General features: G+C 42.1%; 2 protein-coding genes across 3 annotated transcripts; both read right to left on the minus strand.

Moving 5' to 3' along the window:
- Positions 1-2,479: 2,479 nt before the first annotated feature.
- On the minus strand, positions 2,480-7,767 carry LOC131989746 (claudin domain-containing protein 1-like). Of its 2 annotated transcripts, none has more exons than XM_059355059.1 (4): positions 6,910-7,767; positions 5,020-5,127; positions 4,082-4,219; positions 2,480-2,888 (listed from the first exon to the last, which is right to left on the minus strand). In XM_059355059.1, exons 1-4 carry the CDS (start codon positions 7,199-7,201, stop codon positions 2,668-2,670), a joined length of 759 nt encoding a protein of 252 aa, XP_059211042.1. In that variant the 5' UTR covers positions 7,202-7,767; the 3' UTR covers positions 2,480-2,667. The 2 variants fall into 2 exon arrangements, with proteins under 2 accessions (XP_059211042.1, XP_059211043.1); XM_059355060.1 differs by lacking the exon at positions 6,910-7,767 and adding an exon at positions 6,560-6,611.
- Positions 7,768-9,804: 2,037 nt separating this feature from the next.
- Positions 9,805-11,725, minus strand: LOC131989205 (integumentary mucin C.1-like). Its single transcript, XM_059354403.1, has 5 exons — positions 11,698-11,725; positions 11,078-11,412; positions 10,632-10,693; positions 10,402-10,547; positions 9,805-10,304 (listed from the first exon to the last, which is right to left on the minus strand). Exons 1-5 carry the CDS (start codon positions 11,723-11,725, stop codon positions 10,216-10,218), a joined length of 660 nt encoding a protein of 219 aa, XP_059210386.1. The 3' UTR covers positions 9,805-10,215.
- Positions 11,726-19,886: the final 8,161 nt, after the last annotated feature.

Below are 19,886 nucleotides of genomic sequence, written 5' to 3' on the forward strand. Positions count from 1 at the left end.
ATGCATCAACATATATAAATCAAATAAATAACTGAATTCACAAAGGGAAAGCAATGTATATATATATATATAAATATATACACACAAAACACAAAATAATGCTAATACACTACTATATTGAAATAATAATCATTTTTTTATGTTTTCTACAAAAGCCTACAAAATAAGTCAAAATGTTTTAAAAAAATGGTTGAAATAAGAAAGAAAACAATAGGATTAACAAATGATGAACATAAACACAGTCTGATCTTAATAATGGCCATGAATAAATAAATAAATGTTGGGCAGTAAATCTTGTGTAATAGCTGGAAACACTTATACACAATAGTCATTGTCTTTCTCGCTGTACTCTTCATTGATGATCACATTCCCTGACCTTGTTTTGAAACAGCTGAAATAGAAGACTAATTGCACAACAATATTTTTTTATAGATGCGTACAACGTTTTTGTCTCAGTGCCGTGCCAGAAGAAAAGCCGTACCCAGGGTGTGTCTGGTGCACCTGTTCCGCCGGGTGTTTTTGTAAGGGCAACGATGGGGAAATGTGGCCACACCTAGCTCTCCAGCGTGTGATTGCAGATGAAAATGTCAACCAGAAGGGGTTCACTGAAGCCAAAAGGTGTGTCCTGACTCCATACCACAAGTTTAACATAGTTTACATTGTTCTTCTGTAAAGATCACTCTCTAATGTATCAGATGGATCAAAAAGCGTCTGCCACTTTGATAGCTCTGTTTTAAATTATTTGTTTTATTTATTTATATTTATTTTTGTTTTTGTGTCCAGAATTTCATTTTTCTTTCCCGTTCTGACCGTCTTTTCCGTTCGCTCTGTTCAGTACATCAGAAGACAATTAAATTCAAATTTAACATGCATACTAAAAATCTTTTTACTATACTGAAACGATACAATTTGAGTCATTTCTATCAGATGGATTAAACTCCAAACAAAGGTTTTAAATAGACAATGTTGCAATTTAGGTCAGGATTTCAATAGGTCAAATGGTGATAAAACAGGACGCTTGTATTATACTTCTGCTATTACAATCATGTTCAGGAACAATGGCCACACAGAAACTATAATCTAACTAGACAGGACAATAAACTAGCTGCAACAAATAAGTCCATAATGATCACTTACAGTACGGCTGGGTCGAATAATGAGGGAGGTCAAATTGTATCCGTTCCAGTCATCATTTAAAGGGAAACCCCGCCTTTATTAAGATTTCCTGTATGTTACTTCCATGGCCTGGGAAGGTTCAATCAATATTTGAGCTATAACATTTATGAGCTGCTCTCTCTCAAAGCAACCAGAGAAGTAAGACTTGAAAGGAGCAGACTTTATGCTTGATGACTTCACAAGTTTGAGTTTTAGCAACCTGTTTTTTTGATTTGGGAGAGAGTTTACTAATATTCTTTGACTATTTTAGACAATCGGAATAACGTATGAATTTTAAAAATGGGAGTAATTTCCCTTTAACCACTTAATTTTCTCTTTAACATAAATTTGCCTGTAGAGAGCTAACTAAATGACATATTTTTGTAGGCCAAACCAGAAGAGGCATCACCATCGGGTCTATTGAGAACTCGTCTATGGGATTTTTGCATTGGATTTTGCATCATTGCAGAAAATAAGCTCTGTGGCAAATGCATGTTTCTGATGCTTACACGTTTTGTTCAGCAGGATAAATTCCACAAATGAACACCACTTTAATTATGTTTGAAGTGTTAATGCAGACGATGAAAGTAAAAAGCTAACATTATGCTCTAGTGAACTACTCCAAAGTTGCATGACTTCAACATCAAACCGTTATGCTTCAGACAAGCTAACTAGCGTTTTTATAAGCTAGCGGAACTGTAGTCTAATAAATTCATTATTAATATAATCCAATCTACTAAGAGTTTGCAAAAGCAGTGAAAAACACGACTAGAGGCTGGAAGGCAGACTAGAGAGAGTTCCTGTCCGGCGTGATGACGCTCAATATCTCCGACAACCACTTTAGTCTCATTTAGCCACTTGTTAGCAACCGCCACGTAAAAGCATCAAAATTCACAAGTGGGGGTATTAACTAACGTATTTTATGTCGTACAACAAAACGTGAACATCTCTTCAGCTTGTGTTAACCACAGACCTTATTTCAGACATTTAAACACAAAACAACAATTCCACATCCTCATTGAGTTTCAGAGGATAGACCCCAGGGCGCTAACATGCTAACTTCCTGGTTTAAAACTCGGATTTTAAAAGGAAATTTCACTGCATTTGTAAATCATTTAAAAAGCAATAACATTCAGATTTCTGTCTCTCTTCCAGTGTGAATGCATGGCATATGTAGAACCTTGCATTAATTATGTTTAATATGAAACTAGGACACAGCTAATGCTTTCCAGCTTGGTGTTGGGTTACTCTGAAGCATATGTTGTACCGTACATCAATCTTCTGGTTGACCTTTCTCAAACCAATTCGTTAACCCACAGAGAGATAAAAATCAAATCTTTTAATGCAGCAGATAGGGTCATTACTACGGAGTACATGCACTTTAATCCATCAGAGGGCAAAACGCGCAGATTAACCTACATCCCATTCCTCTGAGATCATTAGAAAATGCATCTTGGTGACAGAGTGTGTTATGAATTCAAACAGGGCAGAGATCCAGAGCTGAATCTCAGTCTATGCAACCCGGTAGGCGGTCATGCGGTAGTAGTTCTGACTGTGGCTGCGTGCCGCCCACACCAGCAGCGCGGCGGCCATCATGTGGAGCGGTGAGGAAATGAGCGCCAAGTAGAGGGACCAGCCAAGAGAGCCATCTACTTTATCAGGCAGCATCGACACTCTGTGAAGCAGGTCCATCCCCGCCAGGTAGCAGCACACTGTGGCTAAGGTGCAGAGGCCTGCAGGGCACAAAATGAAAACATAGGTTCTCTTTTTTTATGGATATTATTTTAAGCTAAAAGGACATTAAAACACTCTGTTAAGCTGATTGTCAAAGCGTCCTCCCTTGCACCATAAATAGTAACTTAAGGTGCGGTTCCACTGGCACTGAAGAATGGCTCGTGCCAAAACATGTTAATTAAAACATACTCATGCAGCCAAGAGCTTTGCTTTGTTTGCCACGCAGATGAATGGCCCAACCATTTGACGGTCCACCTCTTCCAGACTAAACTAATGACAGCTATCTGATGAGTTGCCAATCCCTCTCATACATTGGTTATTGACATAGTACCAATCAGCCTTAGTTTCTGTTTATTACTGATTAGTAAAATTCAGTTACATGATTTTTAAACACTAGATCTGCTTACTGTTAGCATGATAGCGTCGTTATTTGAGAATGTGAGGTAGCGCCACGAGTAAAGGCTAATACGTAAATCCGCACGAACAGAGGAATTTGTTTTCTTGAGGTGGCAAGAACAAAGCTAGTTCACGAAAAACTCACCTACTACTGCAGCACACCTCAATTCTGACCAATCACACAATAATTACCTCAGTATTTTATTCTATTGTACTTTATTGTACTCTATCTATCTATCTATCTATCTATCTATCTATCTATCTGTCTGTCTGTCTGTCTGTCTGTCTGTCTGTCTGTCTGTCTGTCTGTCCATCTGTCTAATTGTTGGACACCACACAAGAAAAAAGTTCTGCCCAGATAATGTGCCGAGAACAGAGCAATTTGTTCTATCTCCCAGGGCTGCAAGAACAGAATGACGCCATTATTTTCTTGCGGAGTATGTATTAGTCTTAAGACAGGGCCCTTGGTCCTGTTTTCTCTTTAACTCAAAGAACTTTTAGAAATACTTAAAAGCTCAAACATAATCTAAATGAGTTAAATTTTGAATAGGCTTTTTTATTTTTGTGGCAATTTAACTTTTCAAGATTCAAATTGGAGCCTGTGACTCGGACTGGAACACCAATCGGTTCAGTTCAAGCTCTATTTATAAAAACACAATTACAATTCCCGGTTTTCACATGTAGGTCAGGGCACACTGATTACAAGTTACAAGTTTCATTTACCACTTGGGTGAATCATACATTAAAACCTGCCAATTATGGCTAAGTGGTTTGATGCCACCCGAACAAGTCTTACCAGCCAGCAGGTGAAGCACTCCGATGCCCAGTGTGGGGCTGAGGCTTCTGCAGAGGCAGGCACAGAAGCCAGTCATGGCTGCCAACACCACCAGACCCAACGACACCAGAGGCAGCAGGAACTGGCACCTCCACAAGTCTACACACACATGAACACAGACGTCTTCATGAATGCCCTACACAGAGAAGAGGCTAAATCTGGTTTTAACAGCTGCATGCAACACATAACATTTAGATCAGCGGTTCCCAAACGTTTTTAGCTGTGCACCCCCTTCTACGTCCCAACCGTGTTGACGCACCCCCAATCCCCCACACCTTCAAAAAAACAAAATGCAATAAGCTTTTTTATAGCCATATTAAAGGCGACATGTTTAATCATGCTCAAATGAGAACACACATATAATAAAATAATCACCATCACAACAATGCACTCTCGCATTTGAAATAATCTGAACGCTGTTTCAATATAATGCAACAAAGTTATGTGTAAGCTTACACTTTGAAGAGCAAAGTTAATGATGACAGGCTCAGGATCAGAGGCAGAGAGCACATAAGTTGGAAAAATGTTATAATATTTTGAGCCGCGTTGAACAAAAATTGCAGCAAGTTTAAATGAGCGTGGAGCTAAACAACCCGTCATCATAACACAGGCTGGAAAAATGGAAGAAGATAACTTTTACGCTTCATTTTAAGATGAAGTGCATTTTGAATAGCCTGCATTTATTAATTAATTAAGATTACAGTTTTTGATTTTACATTTTACAAAGGAAATGTTTATTTACACTTCTTTATTGTGTGGGGGGAAAAAATGTACTTGTGTAATTATCAGACCGCCATTACATTTTTCATCACGCACACCCCCTAGCGGCAGCTCGCGCACCCCTGGGGGTCCACGCACCACACTTTGGGAATCCCTGATTTAGATAATCGTGCACTTACAGGTGCGCAGCATGTCCTCTCCACTGTTGTGATTGCCTGGTTCTTTATACTTGGGAGTGAACTGCTCAGGTAGTGTGAAGCTTCGACACTCCAGCATCATCTTGGCATCTGAAAGACGACATTTACAGAAGTTATTGACTCCAAATCACACATACACAAATCAGCTTTTTAAAAAAAACTTGCAGAGACCTAGTATGTCAAAACACTGAAAATGTTAATTATTTGATTGTAGTGCTGAGAAGAAATTCCTCTCTATGAGCAATTTTAAGGGAACGAGATGGGGAATGACCATTTTCTATATTGATATCAATATTTGTCTTGATTTCACTGCTATAGCCCTGTGCATAGAGGGAACAGTCAGTTTAAAAAAATCTGTGCTAACAGCTAAAAATGTATCATTTACTGCAACCAAAACTCATTCTTTTATCATCTAATTGACATTATGACTCAATTAAATCAAAGGGGATTCCTAATTAAAATATTACAGCTTAGAAAGTAAAAGTTTAATGAATAATATGGGTTAATTCATGGAGGCACAGATTTCAATGTAATTTAGGCTGCGAACAAGGTTGAGGATGAGGTAGTTATTATTGATCAGTTGGTTTGTGGAATGAGAGAAAGTTGATTGGCAACAAACTGATTAATCCTTAAAGTCATTTTGAATAAAAAATGGCAGCAATAAATACATACATAAATAAATGAATAAATAACAAAAATAACTCGTAACAGTTTGTCAAAATTGAACCTTTGCTAGTTTACAATGAGAGTAAACAAAACAGACAAATATATTTGAATATGTTAGCTTGAGTTTTAGAGTAAATTGTCATTTTACACAAACATTGAACACTAAATTCACTTTATAGAAAAATAACTATAATTGAAAGTAACTGTGGTTTGCAGTTTATTCAGTACTCCAATGATTTAATAATACTATCTTAATAAAGCAATTTGATAACATGAGCACGTTACAAACAAACACAAAAATGACTTACAACTAAACACTGAAATGTCTTAAATTTCTGACACATGGTCCATCTTCCACACCAGGGCCTCCTGATGGAGGACCCTTCACAAATGGCAACTAATGACAGATACTATCTACACCAGGGGTGGGCAACTGGAGGCCCGGGGGCCACATACGGCCCTCAGTACAACTAAATGCATTTGAGCATGAAATCTTAAAAGTGCAGTGTAAAAATGCACAAAATTACTTCCTGCAAATTATGTTGGTCAGCTGTTCTTGCACTGAAAAAATAAAAATAAATCACAGTAAGTGGTTATTTTTGATTTGCTTCAAACCTTTTGTGTTCCTATTTATACTGTTATACATGCATTTGAGCATGAAATGTGTTAAGTTATTGCACTGTAAACATATTTAAAATAGCAGTTTCATCATATCTGGTTAAGTGCACGATCCTATATGTGGCCCTGTGGTAGTGAACATGAAAAACTGTGGCCTGCTCCAGCATTTAAGTTACCCATCTCTGATCTACACTAAACTATTAAACCTTTCCCTTTGAACACATCCAATAGCCTATACCTCCAGAGCATCTTCTGGGGTTTACCATAGACAAATATTTACCCCCCCCCCAAAAAAAAAAACAAAAAAAAAAAAAAATAATCATACCAATTTCAAAAATAAGAAATAAAAATCATCTCTTATCTCTTATGCAATCATAGTACACGAGAGGCACAAAGTGAATGCCATCTACATCGCAAGAGTGATACAGGTGCAGCCTGTTGGGGAATGAGCCGCACCTGGTGGAATCTACCTGAGACAAGGTGGGGCTCATATTTCAGAGCTCTGCTGTTTGACACGTCTGAGACATACACTCGTGATCGGAGTGAAATACAGCTTTACTGGGCAGGTTGGGTTGGTTATAAACATACCTGGCTCTTTGTACCACTGAGCGTTGGCAGGAGCGAGCACACACCGCCACCAGAGGCCCACGGTCCCGTTGAGGCGGAACAGGGTGTCGCTGTAGGTTTTCTCATCAAACTCCCCATCCATGAACTCCTCATACAGGGAGCGCAGCTCGGACACGTTGGCCTCTCCGCGCACGGTGGGGCTGCTGTACTGGTACCAGTGCTGCGTCCCAATGGCCACCGACAGATACACAGTGGCCAGTATGCTCAGCACACAGGCGATGACCAGAGCTGTAGCGTAGCGGTTATCAACCATTGTTCACCGATCCACAAACACGTCAAAAGGGATTAAGTTGATGCCAGTGGTCGAGTCTCCGCGCATCAATCTGGTCAATCTGCAATGCTTCCTGTCAAACACTCTGATCCAAGTCACTGTGACATCGCCAAGTCCGCAAAATATACCGCGCAATAGCCAACGACGGCCTTTTATTTTAATGAATGATACTCATCTTGAGTGCTGTCCTAACCGTCAGCAGCCCTGCAGGCCGGCTCCGATGCGCCATCTGTTCCCTTGTCCCACTTCCACAGATGGTGGGTGGCCCGACGCTGCGACAGATATCACACAGTTAGTCCGCAATAATAGAAAAAACAACAACCCTATTCCTCAGCAAGAGAGTGAAACAGGCCTGTATTATGTCCTAGGCAGCACCAGCCTAAAAAAATAAATTGCATGGGTCTATTTTGGACAGCGGGGTGATGCCGGCCGGGTGCACCCAGGGTGGTATGAGATGTAAACACACTAATCCATGCGTTTTCCTCTTCCGGTTCCGCTGCTCAGCAGATATAAAAATAACCTTTTCTAAGTCTGTGTTGCTTTATTCCATCGACGTTACTTAGAGACACAGGGGGGGAGCAACAGAGCAGCTTTATCAAAAACAAATCTTGGCAAAGAATTATTAAGGCTGTCAATATAATTATTTGAATCTTTTGATTTAACAAAAAACAACACATTAAAGCTGCTCTGTGATCAATGATTATTATTTTCCCTTTTGACTAATTGTTTTTTTAATTAAATGAAAAGAGTAGTAGCCTGTAACCTGTTTTATCCCAACAACAGTTCTGACAGCACATCCCATCCACCCTCAGAAAATGTTGACCACACACCAAAAGAAACCTCTCTAAAAATGCATTATTTAAATTGTCCGTATTTTTTGTTTCAATATTCAAATAATATGTATTGAATCTAAAATTACTGGCAATAACCACATACATCCATGAGTGAGATTTGCTCGTAAAATTCCCCCAGGTTGTTAAAACTCAACTAAAAATGATCAGAAACAGGATATGATGTAAGTGTACACAATGGTAGCAACAAGAGTTTGGCTGCTCAGCGTATTCTCACAAACTGGTTCATAGGATTTCTTACGAAAACTTATACACTGTAGTTCATATTACCATCTACAAAATATGACCGATTTGGTTTTTTAAATATGTGACGATCACTCTTTTACACATTGTGAAACTTGGTTAGTTTGGTTAGGAAAAAAGAACAGGGTTAGGGTCCCAAGGCTGGGATAGATGTTGCTGGCTCTTTGACTCATATCATATCATATCATATCATATCATATCATATCATATCATATCATATTATATCATATCATATCATATTCTACTGCTATGTTATGCTTCAGCATGACGTTACAAAGACTTGCTTTATGACAGTACAACTACACACATCGGTGACCTGACACCTTTGACGGGCCAAATAATTTTTTTTGTGATATTGGTCCCTTTTCCCCCTAGCAGTAATTGAAAAAAAAAAAAAGAAATAGTCTTTTGGATTGTTAAGGCTGTTTTGTGGGTGAAAGGAAGAGTCTACTATTTCTATGACAGTTAAGACTGTAAGGATTAACTACAGTTTCATAATTAGATTATCTCCAACTTAATTTCTCCTCAATTAAACACTGCAACATTTTTTTCGACTTAAAAGTCTTAAAAGTCTGTTTAGGTTTGCAACCAACAACAAAATTGGCTTCTTTGTCGACTTAAAAAGGAGAGCATTGCAAATAATGAGAAAATTGCTTTACCATAAAAAGATTTATGGGAATATTCTTACTGTTGAAGCCTTCAGTATTGTGAGAAAATCATTATAAAAAATTAAGTCAGACAATAGTTGATGCTGGTAATCTCTCTGAGTTTGAGGTGATTTAAGAACAATGGATCTCTCAGACTGTCTGTGAGTATCTGCATAAAGGTTGCCAAAATAAACTATGCACCACTCCCTGTTCTCTCTTTCTGAACAAACTTGATTCACTGGCATAACAGACACTGAGACTGACTGATTGTAAGACGCTATTGTGAAATTTAAATATAGGAAATCACACGGCAGGGTTTGATTGTCTCTCAACATCACTGGTGCTTTAACTAAAGCTCCTATCATTTAAAAGGCCCTGGGAAAAAAAAGCATCACACAAGAGACAATTCCAGTTCCTCAAAGGTGTTGTATTCTGATCATTGTAAAGTTTCTCACAGAAATTACAAGGAAAGTATAAGGTATCTCACAGAATACAGCTATGCACGAGTATATTAATACACTTTGTATAAATAGAAAATTGGCAGTGTATCGTTATTTATATATATATATATGTATGTATATATCATATATACCATGACCTGCATGTGTTCCTTCATTTAATTTAACACTTGTTCTCTGTTATTGCATTGCCATGCTATGCTAAACTATGATATAAAGTGAAAACAAAGCATAAAAATGAAAAGTAAAGTGAATAATAAGTGAATAAAATAAAGTGAAAACGTAACTTCATAAAAAAGTCCAATTTGCATGTTTAAAATAAAGCTACAACTGCATTCAGACCGATGAGTGTGATTTTAAGGTGCTATGTTGCATTGTGGCTGGTTTTAAGTTTACTTGTACTTTTTTGATGTGGCCAAACGGCACAGCATTAGCAAGTATCAGTAGGTAAAATCTTCTGTTTAGGACAATATTTTTCAAAGTCCTAGGTCTTAGAGTTGTTTGGCTTATTATTCTAGACCTGATTCAGTGGACCAGTTGCATAAAGCTGGCTGTGTCATTCTGTCCGGCCTGGACATTCTCACAGAGATACGTGACATACCTAATGCACTGTCATGAATGTGTGCTAGTGGTGGACAATTACATTTCATATTACATTACACTGAGTTTACAGAGGTGTACATGACTAGAAACAGTACAACAAGAATCTTGGATTTCCACTGACAACAACGTCCTTTTTCATACCGGTGATGGCAGTCATATACTGATAGTGGTTCAAATGGAAATCAGCAGTGACATTATTGCTGGCTTGACAGTATCCATGAGAACAGTACCAGAAAGGATGCAGTCACAAGACTGATGTTGTGGCTCACTCCAGAATTTAAAACTGTTGATGAAGAGGAAAGGAAAACCAATTAAACAAAAAGCACAAAAAGTTGTGTAACTTTTGAAATTTCGATCAAGTCACACTCAGTATTACTTACCCATGCCATCCAAAATGATGGAGGTGGTGTCAATGTCAAAGCCACTGACAGTTGCAGCTGCATTGATCAAAGTCTGCCCAATCAGAGTATCGTTCACAGGTAAGCTTGTAAAGATGATTGCCAGGACGTTGAAAATTGATCCATTTCTGAAGACGGAGAAATAAATTGTTTAAAGTATCAGATGTAGGCCACTATTATGAAATTATAATGGGTAAATCTGATTAAATTACCTGAATTGTATTGCCTCCAAGGACTCGAAGTTTGGATGATCCTGCTTGAATTTTGGTTCAAGCTGCAGAAACAGAAAACAAGTTAGTTCAATGAGGCTGAACAAATCAACTTCAATGAGTCAATGGTCAAGAACTTGAAGGAATAGATTTTATCTATATTTAGAGGTTTAAGCTGAAGAAACAGAACACTGAACTGTGTGTATATGATATTTGCTATACAATGAGCTAAATGGGTAAATTCTCCTTGTCTTGACACATTCCCATTGATGTCTCTGTCATCATTCTTTCTGGAAGTTACCATTTTAGATATACGATGTAATCTGTCTAATAAATGTTCAATTTAATGAGTGGGTGCTTGAGCTCTCTGATACTAAAATGAATACAAATAAATTAATAATGAGATAAAATAATTCTGTGGGGGTTCTAGCTGATTTTTTGAGACATACCTCTGATTTTATCTTAGCAGCTCGTTCTTTGAAAGCTGCAGATTGTGAATTCTCCAAGTCCGATTTAAATGTCTCGTTAGATTTGAATATCACAATTCTTGTTATGCGTCCTTGAGTTGTAGGTACAGCAGTAGCAGGTGCAGCGGTTGTAGGTGCAGCAGTTTTCGTGGCAGCATTTGTAGGTGCAGCAGTAGCAGGTGCAGCAGTAGTAGGTGCAGCAGTAGCAGGTGCAGCGGTTGTAGGTGCAGCAGTTTTCGTGGCAGCATTTGTAGGTGCAGCAGTAGTAGGTGCAGCAGTAGTAGGTGCAGTAGTAGTAGTAGCAGGTAATGGGCTATCTGGAAAAAAACATATATTGAAAAAATATGTAAATATGCATAACAACATGTAAAGCATGGGTAACCACAATCAAAATTACTTCTTTATCCCTATTCCTTTCCATCATAAAGGCTGACAAAAGTTGTCCCTTTCAGTCATGTCAGCATTTTTCAGTTATGAAGTGGCTAATGTATAAAATCATTGATGGTAAAAACCCTTTACATACAAAGCATTCTTAGTGAATATAAAGTAGCTTAGAGAATGGGCCATCCAGCATGGATTTAACTGTACAACACTAGTTGTACATGAGTTTTCTTTAGCAATCTTGTCCATGTCTTAATTTCTTGTGTCACAATTCAATTTTGTGGCTGACTTTAAAAATTTAGCAGAACAGCTCATGTTATTCCAGAAGTTATACAAACAGATTAGAGTGAAACATGAATGTTTACTTACCTACTACTACGACTGAGGATGGATTAAAGGTCACGCTGAAGTTATTGCTGGTATCATTCGCAGCTTCAACTAAGGTTTGAGCAATTTCAGCATTCCGTGGGAGCTCTGCAGTTGAAACATTTTTTTGGAAACCAACCTCCATTTCTGCTCTTACTGATGCCACTCTTGTTGGTCCACGGCTGTATCAAAAAACAGGACAAAAATAGGACAAGTGTTAAATAATGATATGAAAGTATCCATTGCACTGTGTAAGGTGTGATTTACATAAAACACTTTTGACATGATAGATAGAGAATCCTAATGTTAGAACCAAAATGTTGCATAAGTCATTGAACTCATCATTTAAAAGAAACATTTTTTTTACCTGAAGTTTAGCACTTTGCAGCTGTCAAAGATCAATGGATATTTCTTTCCGTAAATATCATTACACTGCAAAAGAAAGAAACATTAAAAGAACTTCAGTAGATGTCAAGCACAGTTTATGTAAAACAAAATGCAAATTTCCTTCATTATTCAATGCATGATTTAAAAATGCTCTTACTGCGTCGACGACAAATTTCTCAAGCGTTTTGTATTTAGTGGAGTTGCGGTCTTCGAGTTCTTCTGTAAAAACTTCATCAGGCAATTCAGTTTCCAGTTTAAAAACAGGTTGGGCAGGTGTTGGTGCTATTGGTGTAGGTGTAACAGTGGTAACTGCTGTTGTTGTCTCTGCTGTGGTCTTTTGTGCTACAGTTGTAGCTGCTGTGGTTGTTGGGGCTGTTGTTGTAGGTGCTGTAGTTGTCGTAGGTGCTGTTTTTGTTGGTGTTGTAGACACTGTGATTGTAGCTGCTGTTGTTGTCATAGGTGCTGTTGTTGTAGGGGCTGTTGTTGTCGTGGGTACTGTGGTCGTAGCTGCCATGGTTGGAGTTGATGTGGTTGTTGGTGCTGTTGTTTTCGTAGATGCTGTTGTTGTCGTGGATGATGTTGTTGTTGGTGATGTTGTTTTAGGCGCTGTTGTAGCAGTTGCTGTTGTTGTCATTGATGTTGTGGTTGTAGGTGCTGTTGTTGGTGTAGATGCTGTGGTAGTAGGTGCTGTTGTTGTGGTTGCTCGTGTTGTTGTACGGGCTGTTGTTGTAGGTGCTGTAGTTGTCGTAGGTGCTGTTGTTCTTGGTGTTGTAGACACTGTGGTTGTAGCTGCTGTTGTTGTCATAGGTGCTGTTGTTGTAGGGGCTGTTGTTGTCGTGGGTACTGTGGTCATAGGTGCTACAGTTGTAGTTGCTGTTGTTGTTGGTACAGGTGTTGTAGCTGCTGTGGTCATAGGTTCTACAGTTGTAGCTGCTGTGGTTGTTGGTGCTACAGTTGTAGCTGCTGTGGTCGTAGGTTCTACAGTTGTAGCTGCTGTGGTTGTCGGTGCTACAGTTGTAGCTGCTGTGGTCGTAGCTGCTACGGTTGTAGCTGCTGTGGTTGTTGGTGCTACAGTTGTAGCTGCTGTGGTTGTTGGTGCTATGGTTGTAGCTGCTGTGGTTGTCGGTGCTACAGTTGTAGCTGCTGTGGTTGTCGGTGCTACGGTTGTAGCTGCTGCTGTTGTTGGTGCTACAGTTGTAGCTGCTGTGGTCGTAAGTGCTACAGTTGTAGCTGCTGTGGTCGTAGGTTCTACAGTTGTAGCTGCTGTGGTCGTAGGTTCTAAAGTTGTAGCTGCTGTGATCGTAGGTGCTACAGTTGTAGCTGCTGTGGTTGTCGGTGCTACAGTTGTAGCTGCTGTGGTTGTTGGTGCTACGGTTGTAGCTGCTGTTGTTGTTGGTGCTACAGTTGTAGCTGCTGTGGTCGTAGGTTCTAAAGTTGTAGCTGCTGTGGTTGTCGGTGCTACAGTTGTAGCTGCTGTGGTCATAGGTGCTACGGTTGTAGCTGCTGTGGTTGTTGGTGCTATGGTTGTAGCTGCTGTGGTTGTCGGTGCTACAGTTGTAGCTGCTGTGGTTGTCGGTGCTACGGTTGTAGCTGCTGTTGTTGTTGGTGCTACAGTTGTAGCTGCTGTGGTTGTAGGTGCTACAGTTGTAGCTGCTGTGGTTGTCGGTGCTACAGTTGTAGCTGCTGTGGTCGTAGGTTCTACAGTTGTAGCTGCTGTTGTTGGTGGTGCTACAGTTGTAGCTGCTGTGGTTGTCGGTGCTACAGTTGTAGCTGCTGTGGTCGTAGGTGCTACGGTTGTAGCTGCTGTGGTTGTAGCTGCTGTGGTTGTTGGTGCTACGGTTGTAGCTGCTGTGGTTGTTGGTGCTATGGTTGTAGCTGCTGTGGTTGTCGGTGCTACAGTTGTAGCTGCTGTGGTTGTCGGTGCTACGGTTGTAGCTGCTGTTGTTGTTGGTGCTACAGTTGTAGCTGCTGTGTTCGTAGGTGCTACAGTTGTAGCTGCTGTTGTTGGTGGTGCTACAGTTGTAGCTGCTGTGGTTGTCGGTGCTACAGTTGTAGCTGCTGTGGTCGTAGGTGCTACGGTTGTAGCTGCTGTGGTTGTAGCTGCTGTGGTTGTAGCTGCTGTGGTTGTTGGTGCTATGGTTGTAGCTGCTGTGGTTGTCGGTGCTACAGTTGTAGCTGCTGTGGTTGTCGGTGCTACAGTTGTAGCTGCTGTTGTTGTTGGTGCTACAGTTGTAGCTGCTGTGGTCGTAGGTGCTACAGTTGTAGCTGCTGTGGTCGTAGATGCTGCAGTTGTAACTGCTGTGGTCGTAGGTGCTACAGTTGTAACTGCTGTGGTTGTCGGTGCTACAGTTGTAGCTGCTGTGGTCGTAGGTTCTACAGTTGTAGCTGCTGTTGTTGTTGGTGCTACAGTTGTAGCTGCTGTTGTTGTTGGTGCTACAGTTGTAGCTGCTGTGGTCGTAGGTGCTACAGTTGTAGCTGCTGTGGTCGTAGGTTCTACAGTTGTAGCTGCTGTTGTTGTTGGTGCTACGGTTGTAGCTGCTGTGGTTGTTGGTGCTATGGTTGTAGCTGCTGTGGTTGTCGGTGCTACAGTTGTAGCTGCTGTGGTTGTCGGTGCTACGGTTGTAGCTGCTGTTGTTGTTGGTGCTACAGTTGTAGCTGCTGTGGTCGTAGGTGCTACAGTTGTAGCTGCTGTGGTCGTAGGTGCTACAGTTGTAACTGCTGTGGTCGTAGGTGCTACAGTTGTAGCTGCTGTGGTCGTCGGTGCTACAGTTGTAGCTGCTGTGGTCGTAGGTGCTACAGTTGTAGCTGCTGTGGTCGTAGGTTCTACAGTTGTAGCTGCTGTTGTTGTTGGTGCTACAGTTGTAGCTGCTGTGGTCGTAGGTGCTACAGTTGTAGCTGCTGTGGTTGTCGGTGCTACGGTTGTAGCTGCTGTTGTTGTTGGTGCTACAGTTGTAGCTGCTGTGGTCGTAGGTTCTAAAGTTGTAGCTGCTGTGGTTGTCGGTGCTGCAGTTGTAGCTGCTGTGGTCGTAGGTGCTACAGTTGTAGCTGCTGTGGTTGTCGGTGCTAAAGTTGTAGCTGCTGTTGTTGTTGGTGCTACAGTTGTAGCTGTTGTGGTCGTAGGTTCTAAAGTTGTAGATGCTGTGGTCGTAGGTGCTACGGTTGTAGCTGCTGTGGTTGTTGGTGCTATGGTTGTAGCTGCTGTGGTTGTCGGTGCTACAGTTGTAGCTGCTGTGGTCGTAGGTGCTACGGTTGTAGCTGCTGTGGTTGTCGGTGCTAAGGTTGTAGCTGCTGTTGTTGTTGGTGCTACAGTTGTAGCTGCTGTGGTCGTAGGTTCTAAAGTTGTAGCTGCTGTGGTTGTCGGTGCTACAGTTGTAGCTGCTGTGGTCGTAGGTGCTACAGTTGTAGCTGCTGTGGTTGTAGGTGCTACAGTTGTAGCTGCTGTGGTTGTCGGTGCTACAGTTGTAGCTGCTGTGGTTGTCGGTGCTACGGTTGTAGCTGCTGTTGTTGTTGGTGCTACAGTTGTAGCTGCTGTGGTCGTAGGTTCTAAAGTTGTAGCTGCTGTGGTTGTCGGTGCTACGGTTGTAGCTGCTGTTGTTGTTGGTGCTACAGTTGTAGCTGCTGTGGTCGTAGGTTCTAAAGTTGTAGCTGCTGTGGTTGTCGGTGCTACGGTTGTAGCTGCTGTGGTCGTAGGTGCTACAGTTGTAGCTGCTGTGGTTGTCGGTGCTAAAGTTGTAGCTGCTGTTGTTGTTGGTGCTACAGTTGTAGCTGTTGTGGTCGTAGGTTCTAAAGTTGTAGATGCTGTTGTCGTAGGTGCTACGGTTGTAGCTGCTGTGGTTGTTGGTGCTATGGTTGTAGCTGCTGTGGTTGTCAGTGCTACAGTTGTAGCTGCTGTGGTCGTAGGTGCTACGGTTGTAGCTGCTGTGGTTGTTGGTGCTACGGTTGTAGCTGCTGTGGTCGTAGGTTCTACAGTTGTAGCTGCTGTGGTTGTCGGTGCTACGGTTGTAGCTGCTGTGGTCGTAGGTGCTACAGTTGTAGCTGCTGTGGTCGTAGGTGCTACAGTTGTACCTGCTGTGGTCGTCGGTGCTACAGTTGTAGCTGCTGTGGTCGTAGGTGCTACAGTTGTACCTTCTGTGGTCGTAGGTGCTACAGTTGTAGCTGCTGTGGTCGTCGGTGCTACAGTTGTAGCTGCTGTGGTCGTAGGTTCTACAGTTGTAGCTGCTGTGGTCGTAGGTTCTACAGTTGTAGCTGCTGTGGTTGTCGGTGCTACAGTTGTAGCTGCTGTGGTCGTAGGTGCTACAGTTGTAGCTGCTGTGGTTGTCGGTGCTAAAGTTGTAGCTGCTGTTGTTGTTGGTGCTACAGTTGTAGCTGTTGTGGTTGTAGGTTCTAAAGTTGTAGATGCTGTTGTCGTAGGTGCTACGGTTGTAGCTGCTGTGGTTGTTGGTGCTATGGTTGTAGCTGCTGTGGTTGTCAGTGCTACAGTTGTAGCTGCTGTGGTCGTAGGTGCTACGGTTGTAGCTGCTGTGGTTGTTGGTGCTACGGTTGTAGCTGCTGTGGTCGTAGGTTCTACAGTTGTAGCTGCTGTGGTTGTCGGTGCTACAGTTGTAGCTGCTGTGGTTGTCGGTGCTACGGTTGTAGCTGCTGTGGTCGTAGGTGCTACAGTTGTAGCTGCTGTGGTCGTAGGTGCTACAGTTGTACCTGCTGTGGTCGTCGGTGCTACAGTTGTAGCTGCTGTGGTCGTAGGTGCTACAGTTGTACCTTCTGTGGTCGTAGGTGCTACAGTTGTAGCTGCTGTGGTCGTCGGTGCTACAGTTGTAGCTGCTGTGGTCGTCGGTGCTACAGTTGTAGCTGCTGTGGTCGTAGGTTCTACAGTTGTAGCTGCTGTGGTCGTAGGTTCTACAGTTGTAGCTGCTGTGGTTGTTGGTGCTACAGTTGTAGCTGCTGTTGTCGTAGGTTCTAAAGTTGTAGCTGCTGTGGTCGTAGGTTCTAAAGTTGTAGCTGCTGTGGTCGTAGGTGCTACGGTTGTAGCTGCTGTGGTTGTTGGTGCTATGGTTGTAGCTGCTGTGGTTGTCGGTGCTACAGTTGTAGCTGCTGTGGTCGTACGTGCTACGGTTGTAGCTTCTGTGGTCGTAGGTGCTACAGTTGTAGCTGCTGTGGTTGTCGGTGCTACAGTTGTAGCTGCTGTGGTTGTCGGTGCTACAGTTGTAGCTGCTGTGGTCGTAGGTTCTACAGTTGTAGCTGCTGTGGTTGTAGGTTCTACAGTTGTAGCTGCTGTGGTTGTTGGTGCTACAGTTGTAGCTACTGTGGTCGTAGGTTCTAAAGTTGTAGCTGCTGTGGTCGTAGGTGCTACAGTTGTAGCTGCTGTGGTCGTAGGTGCTACGGTTGTAGCTGCTGTGGTCGTAGGTGCTACGGTTGTAGCTGCTGTGGTCGTAGGTGCTACGGTTGTAGCTACTGTGGTCGTAGGTGCTACAGTTGTAGCTGCTGTGGTCGTAGGTGCTACAGTTGTAGCTGCTGTGGTTGTCGGTGCTACAGTTGTAGCTGCTGTGGTTGTCGGTGCTACAGTTGTAGCTGCTGTGGTCGTAGGTGCTACGGTTGTAGCTGCTGTGGTCGTTGGTGCTACGGTTGTAGCTGCTGTGGTCGTAGGTGCTACAGTTGTAGCTGCTGTGGTCGTAGGTGCTACAGTTGTAGCTGCTGTGGTCGTAGGTGCTACAGTTGTAGCTGCTGTGGTCGTAGGTGCCACAGTTGTAGCTGCTGTGGTCGTCGGTGCTACAGTTGTAGCTGCTGTGGTCGTAGGTTCTACAGTTGTAGCTGCTGTGGTTGTCGGTGCTACAGTTGTAGCTGCTGTGGTCGTAGGTTCTAAAGTTGTAGCTGCTGTGGTTGTCGGTGCTACAGTTGTAGCTGCTGTGGTTGTTGGTGCTACAGTTGTAGCTGCTGTGGTCGTAGGTTCTACAGTTGTAGCTGCTGTGGTCGTAGGTGCTACAGTTGTAGCTGCTGTTGTTGTTGGTGCTACAGTTGTAGCTGCTGTGGTCGTAGGTTCTACAGTTGTAGCTGCTGTGGTCGTAGGTTCTAAAGTTGTAGCTGCTGTGGTCGTAGGTGCTACGGTTGTAGCTGCTGTGGTTGTCGGTGCTACAGTTGTAGCTGCTGTGGTCGTAGGTTCTACAGTTGTAGCTGCTGTTGTTGTTGGTGCTACAGTTGTAGCTGCTGTGGTCGTAGGTTCTAAAGTTGTAGCTGCTGTGGTTGTCGGTGCTACAGTTGTAGCTGCTGTGGTTGTCGGCGCTACGGTTGTAGCTGCTGTTGTAGCTGCTGTTGTTGTTGGTGCTACAGTTGTAGCTGCTGTGGTTGTCGGTGCTACAGTTGTAGCTGCTGTGGTCGTAGGTGCTACAGTTGTTGCTGCTGTGGTAGTTGGTGCAGGTGTTGTAGCTGCTGTAGTTGTCGGTGCTACAGTTGTAGCCGCTGTTGTCGTTGGTGCTACAGTTGTAGCTGCTGTGGTTGTCTGTGCTACAGTTGTAGCTGCTGTGGTCGTAGGTTCTACAGTTGTAGCTGCTGTGGTCGTAGGTGCTACAGTTGTAGCTGCTGTTGTTGTTGGTGCTACAGTTGTAGCTGCTGTGGTCGTAGGTTCCACAGTTGTAGCTGCTGTGGTCGTAGGTGCTACAGTTGTAGCTGCTGTTGTTGTTGGTGCTACAGTTGTAGCCGCTGTGGTCGTAGGTTCCACAGTTGTAGCTGCTGTGGTCGTAGGTGCTACAGTTGTAGCTGCTGTTGTTGTTGGTGCTACAGTTGTAGCTGCTGTGGTAGTTGGTGCAGGTGTTGTAGCTGCTGTAGTTGTCGGTGCTACAGTTGTAGCTGCTGTTGTTGTTGGTGCTACAGTTGTAGCTGCTGTGGTAGTTGGTGCAGGTGTTGTAGCTGCTGTAGTTGTCGGTGCTACAGTTGTAGTTGTTGTCGCTAAAATGTACCAAAAATGTAATTCAATCTTCAAAACAAATCTCACATTTTCCTGGCAATAAATAATTATGATCTAATGATGACACTGAACTCGATGGTTAATTATTTTTGTGCTGTTCTCAACACCTTTTCTTTTATTTGTTACATCAAGAAGTCAATTTATCATCACTCACTTACCTAATAAAATCAGGGAAATCGATATTAGTTGTTGGACACCCATCTTGCCTTCCTTTGAACTCTGTAAAATCACAAATACAAGGACTTACTGACAAAGGCAGTATGTCACAGGCTTTTTTTCTTGCAGTTTGTACCAAAATTATTAAACTGCATTAAGTTTTGCACACTTCACTATCTACAAATGACAGTACTCATTATAGCAGCCTTTGGACTGGTTTTAACTCAGTGTACACAAATTATTAATCGGGAAATAATAATAGTGTCTGTCAATCTAATAATCAGTATTGGGAAACACATCTGTGTGTCAGTATACTGGACATTTTTTTTTGCTAATATGGCATTTTAAAAGAAAAATACATCATAATAATCAATTCAAATTTGTTGAATGTTAAGAAATTGAGGTTGTCAGATCAAGTTAGAAAACCTTCATGCAAACACTTTTCAAAATATTCCACAACTTTTAAAGACACTTTTGCTGTGGGTCCATTTCCCTGGTAGAAGTGGTTAGTTAAAGCCAATAAATTTTTTTTGCAAAAACAGAAGA

This window comes from Centropristis striata, chromosome 17 (genome assembly GCF_030273125.1).
Source record: "Centropristis striata isolate RG_2023a ecotype Rhode Island chromosome 17, C.striata_1.0, whole genome shotgun sequence".
NCBI classification, from domain to species: domain Eukaryota; kingdom Metazoa; phylum Chordata; class Actinopteri; order Perciformes; family Serranidae; genus Centropristis; species Centropristis striata.

Coding starts and splice junctions, on each gene's coding strand:
- LOC131989746 (XM_059355059.1), bottom strand. CDS start 7,201: ATGGTTGATAACCGCTACGCTACAGCTCTGGTCATCGCCTGTGTGCTG. Junction 5,128..6,909: donor TCAGTGGTACAAAGAGCCAG/GTATGTTTATAA, acceptor GTCGTCTTTCAG/ATGCCAAGATGATGCTGGAG. Junction 2,889..4,081: donor AGTGCTTCACCTGCTGGCTG/GTAAGACTTGTT, acceptor TGTGCCCTGCAG/GCCTCTGCACCTTAGCCACA.
- LOC131989205 (XM_059354403.1), bottom strand. CDS start 11,725: ATGGACAAGATTGCTAAAGAAAACTCAT. Junction 11,413..11,697: donor GATTGCTAAAGAAAACTCAT/GTACAACTAGTG, acceptor GTTTTTTTCCAG/ATAGCCCATTACCTGCTACT. Junction 10,548..10,631: donor TTGGAGGCAATACAATTCAG/GTAATTTAATCA, acceptor CTCCGTCTTCAG/AAATGGATCAATTTTCAACG.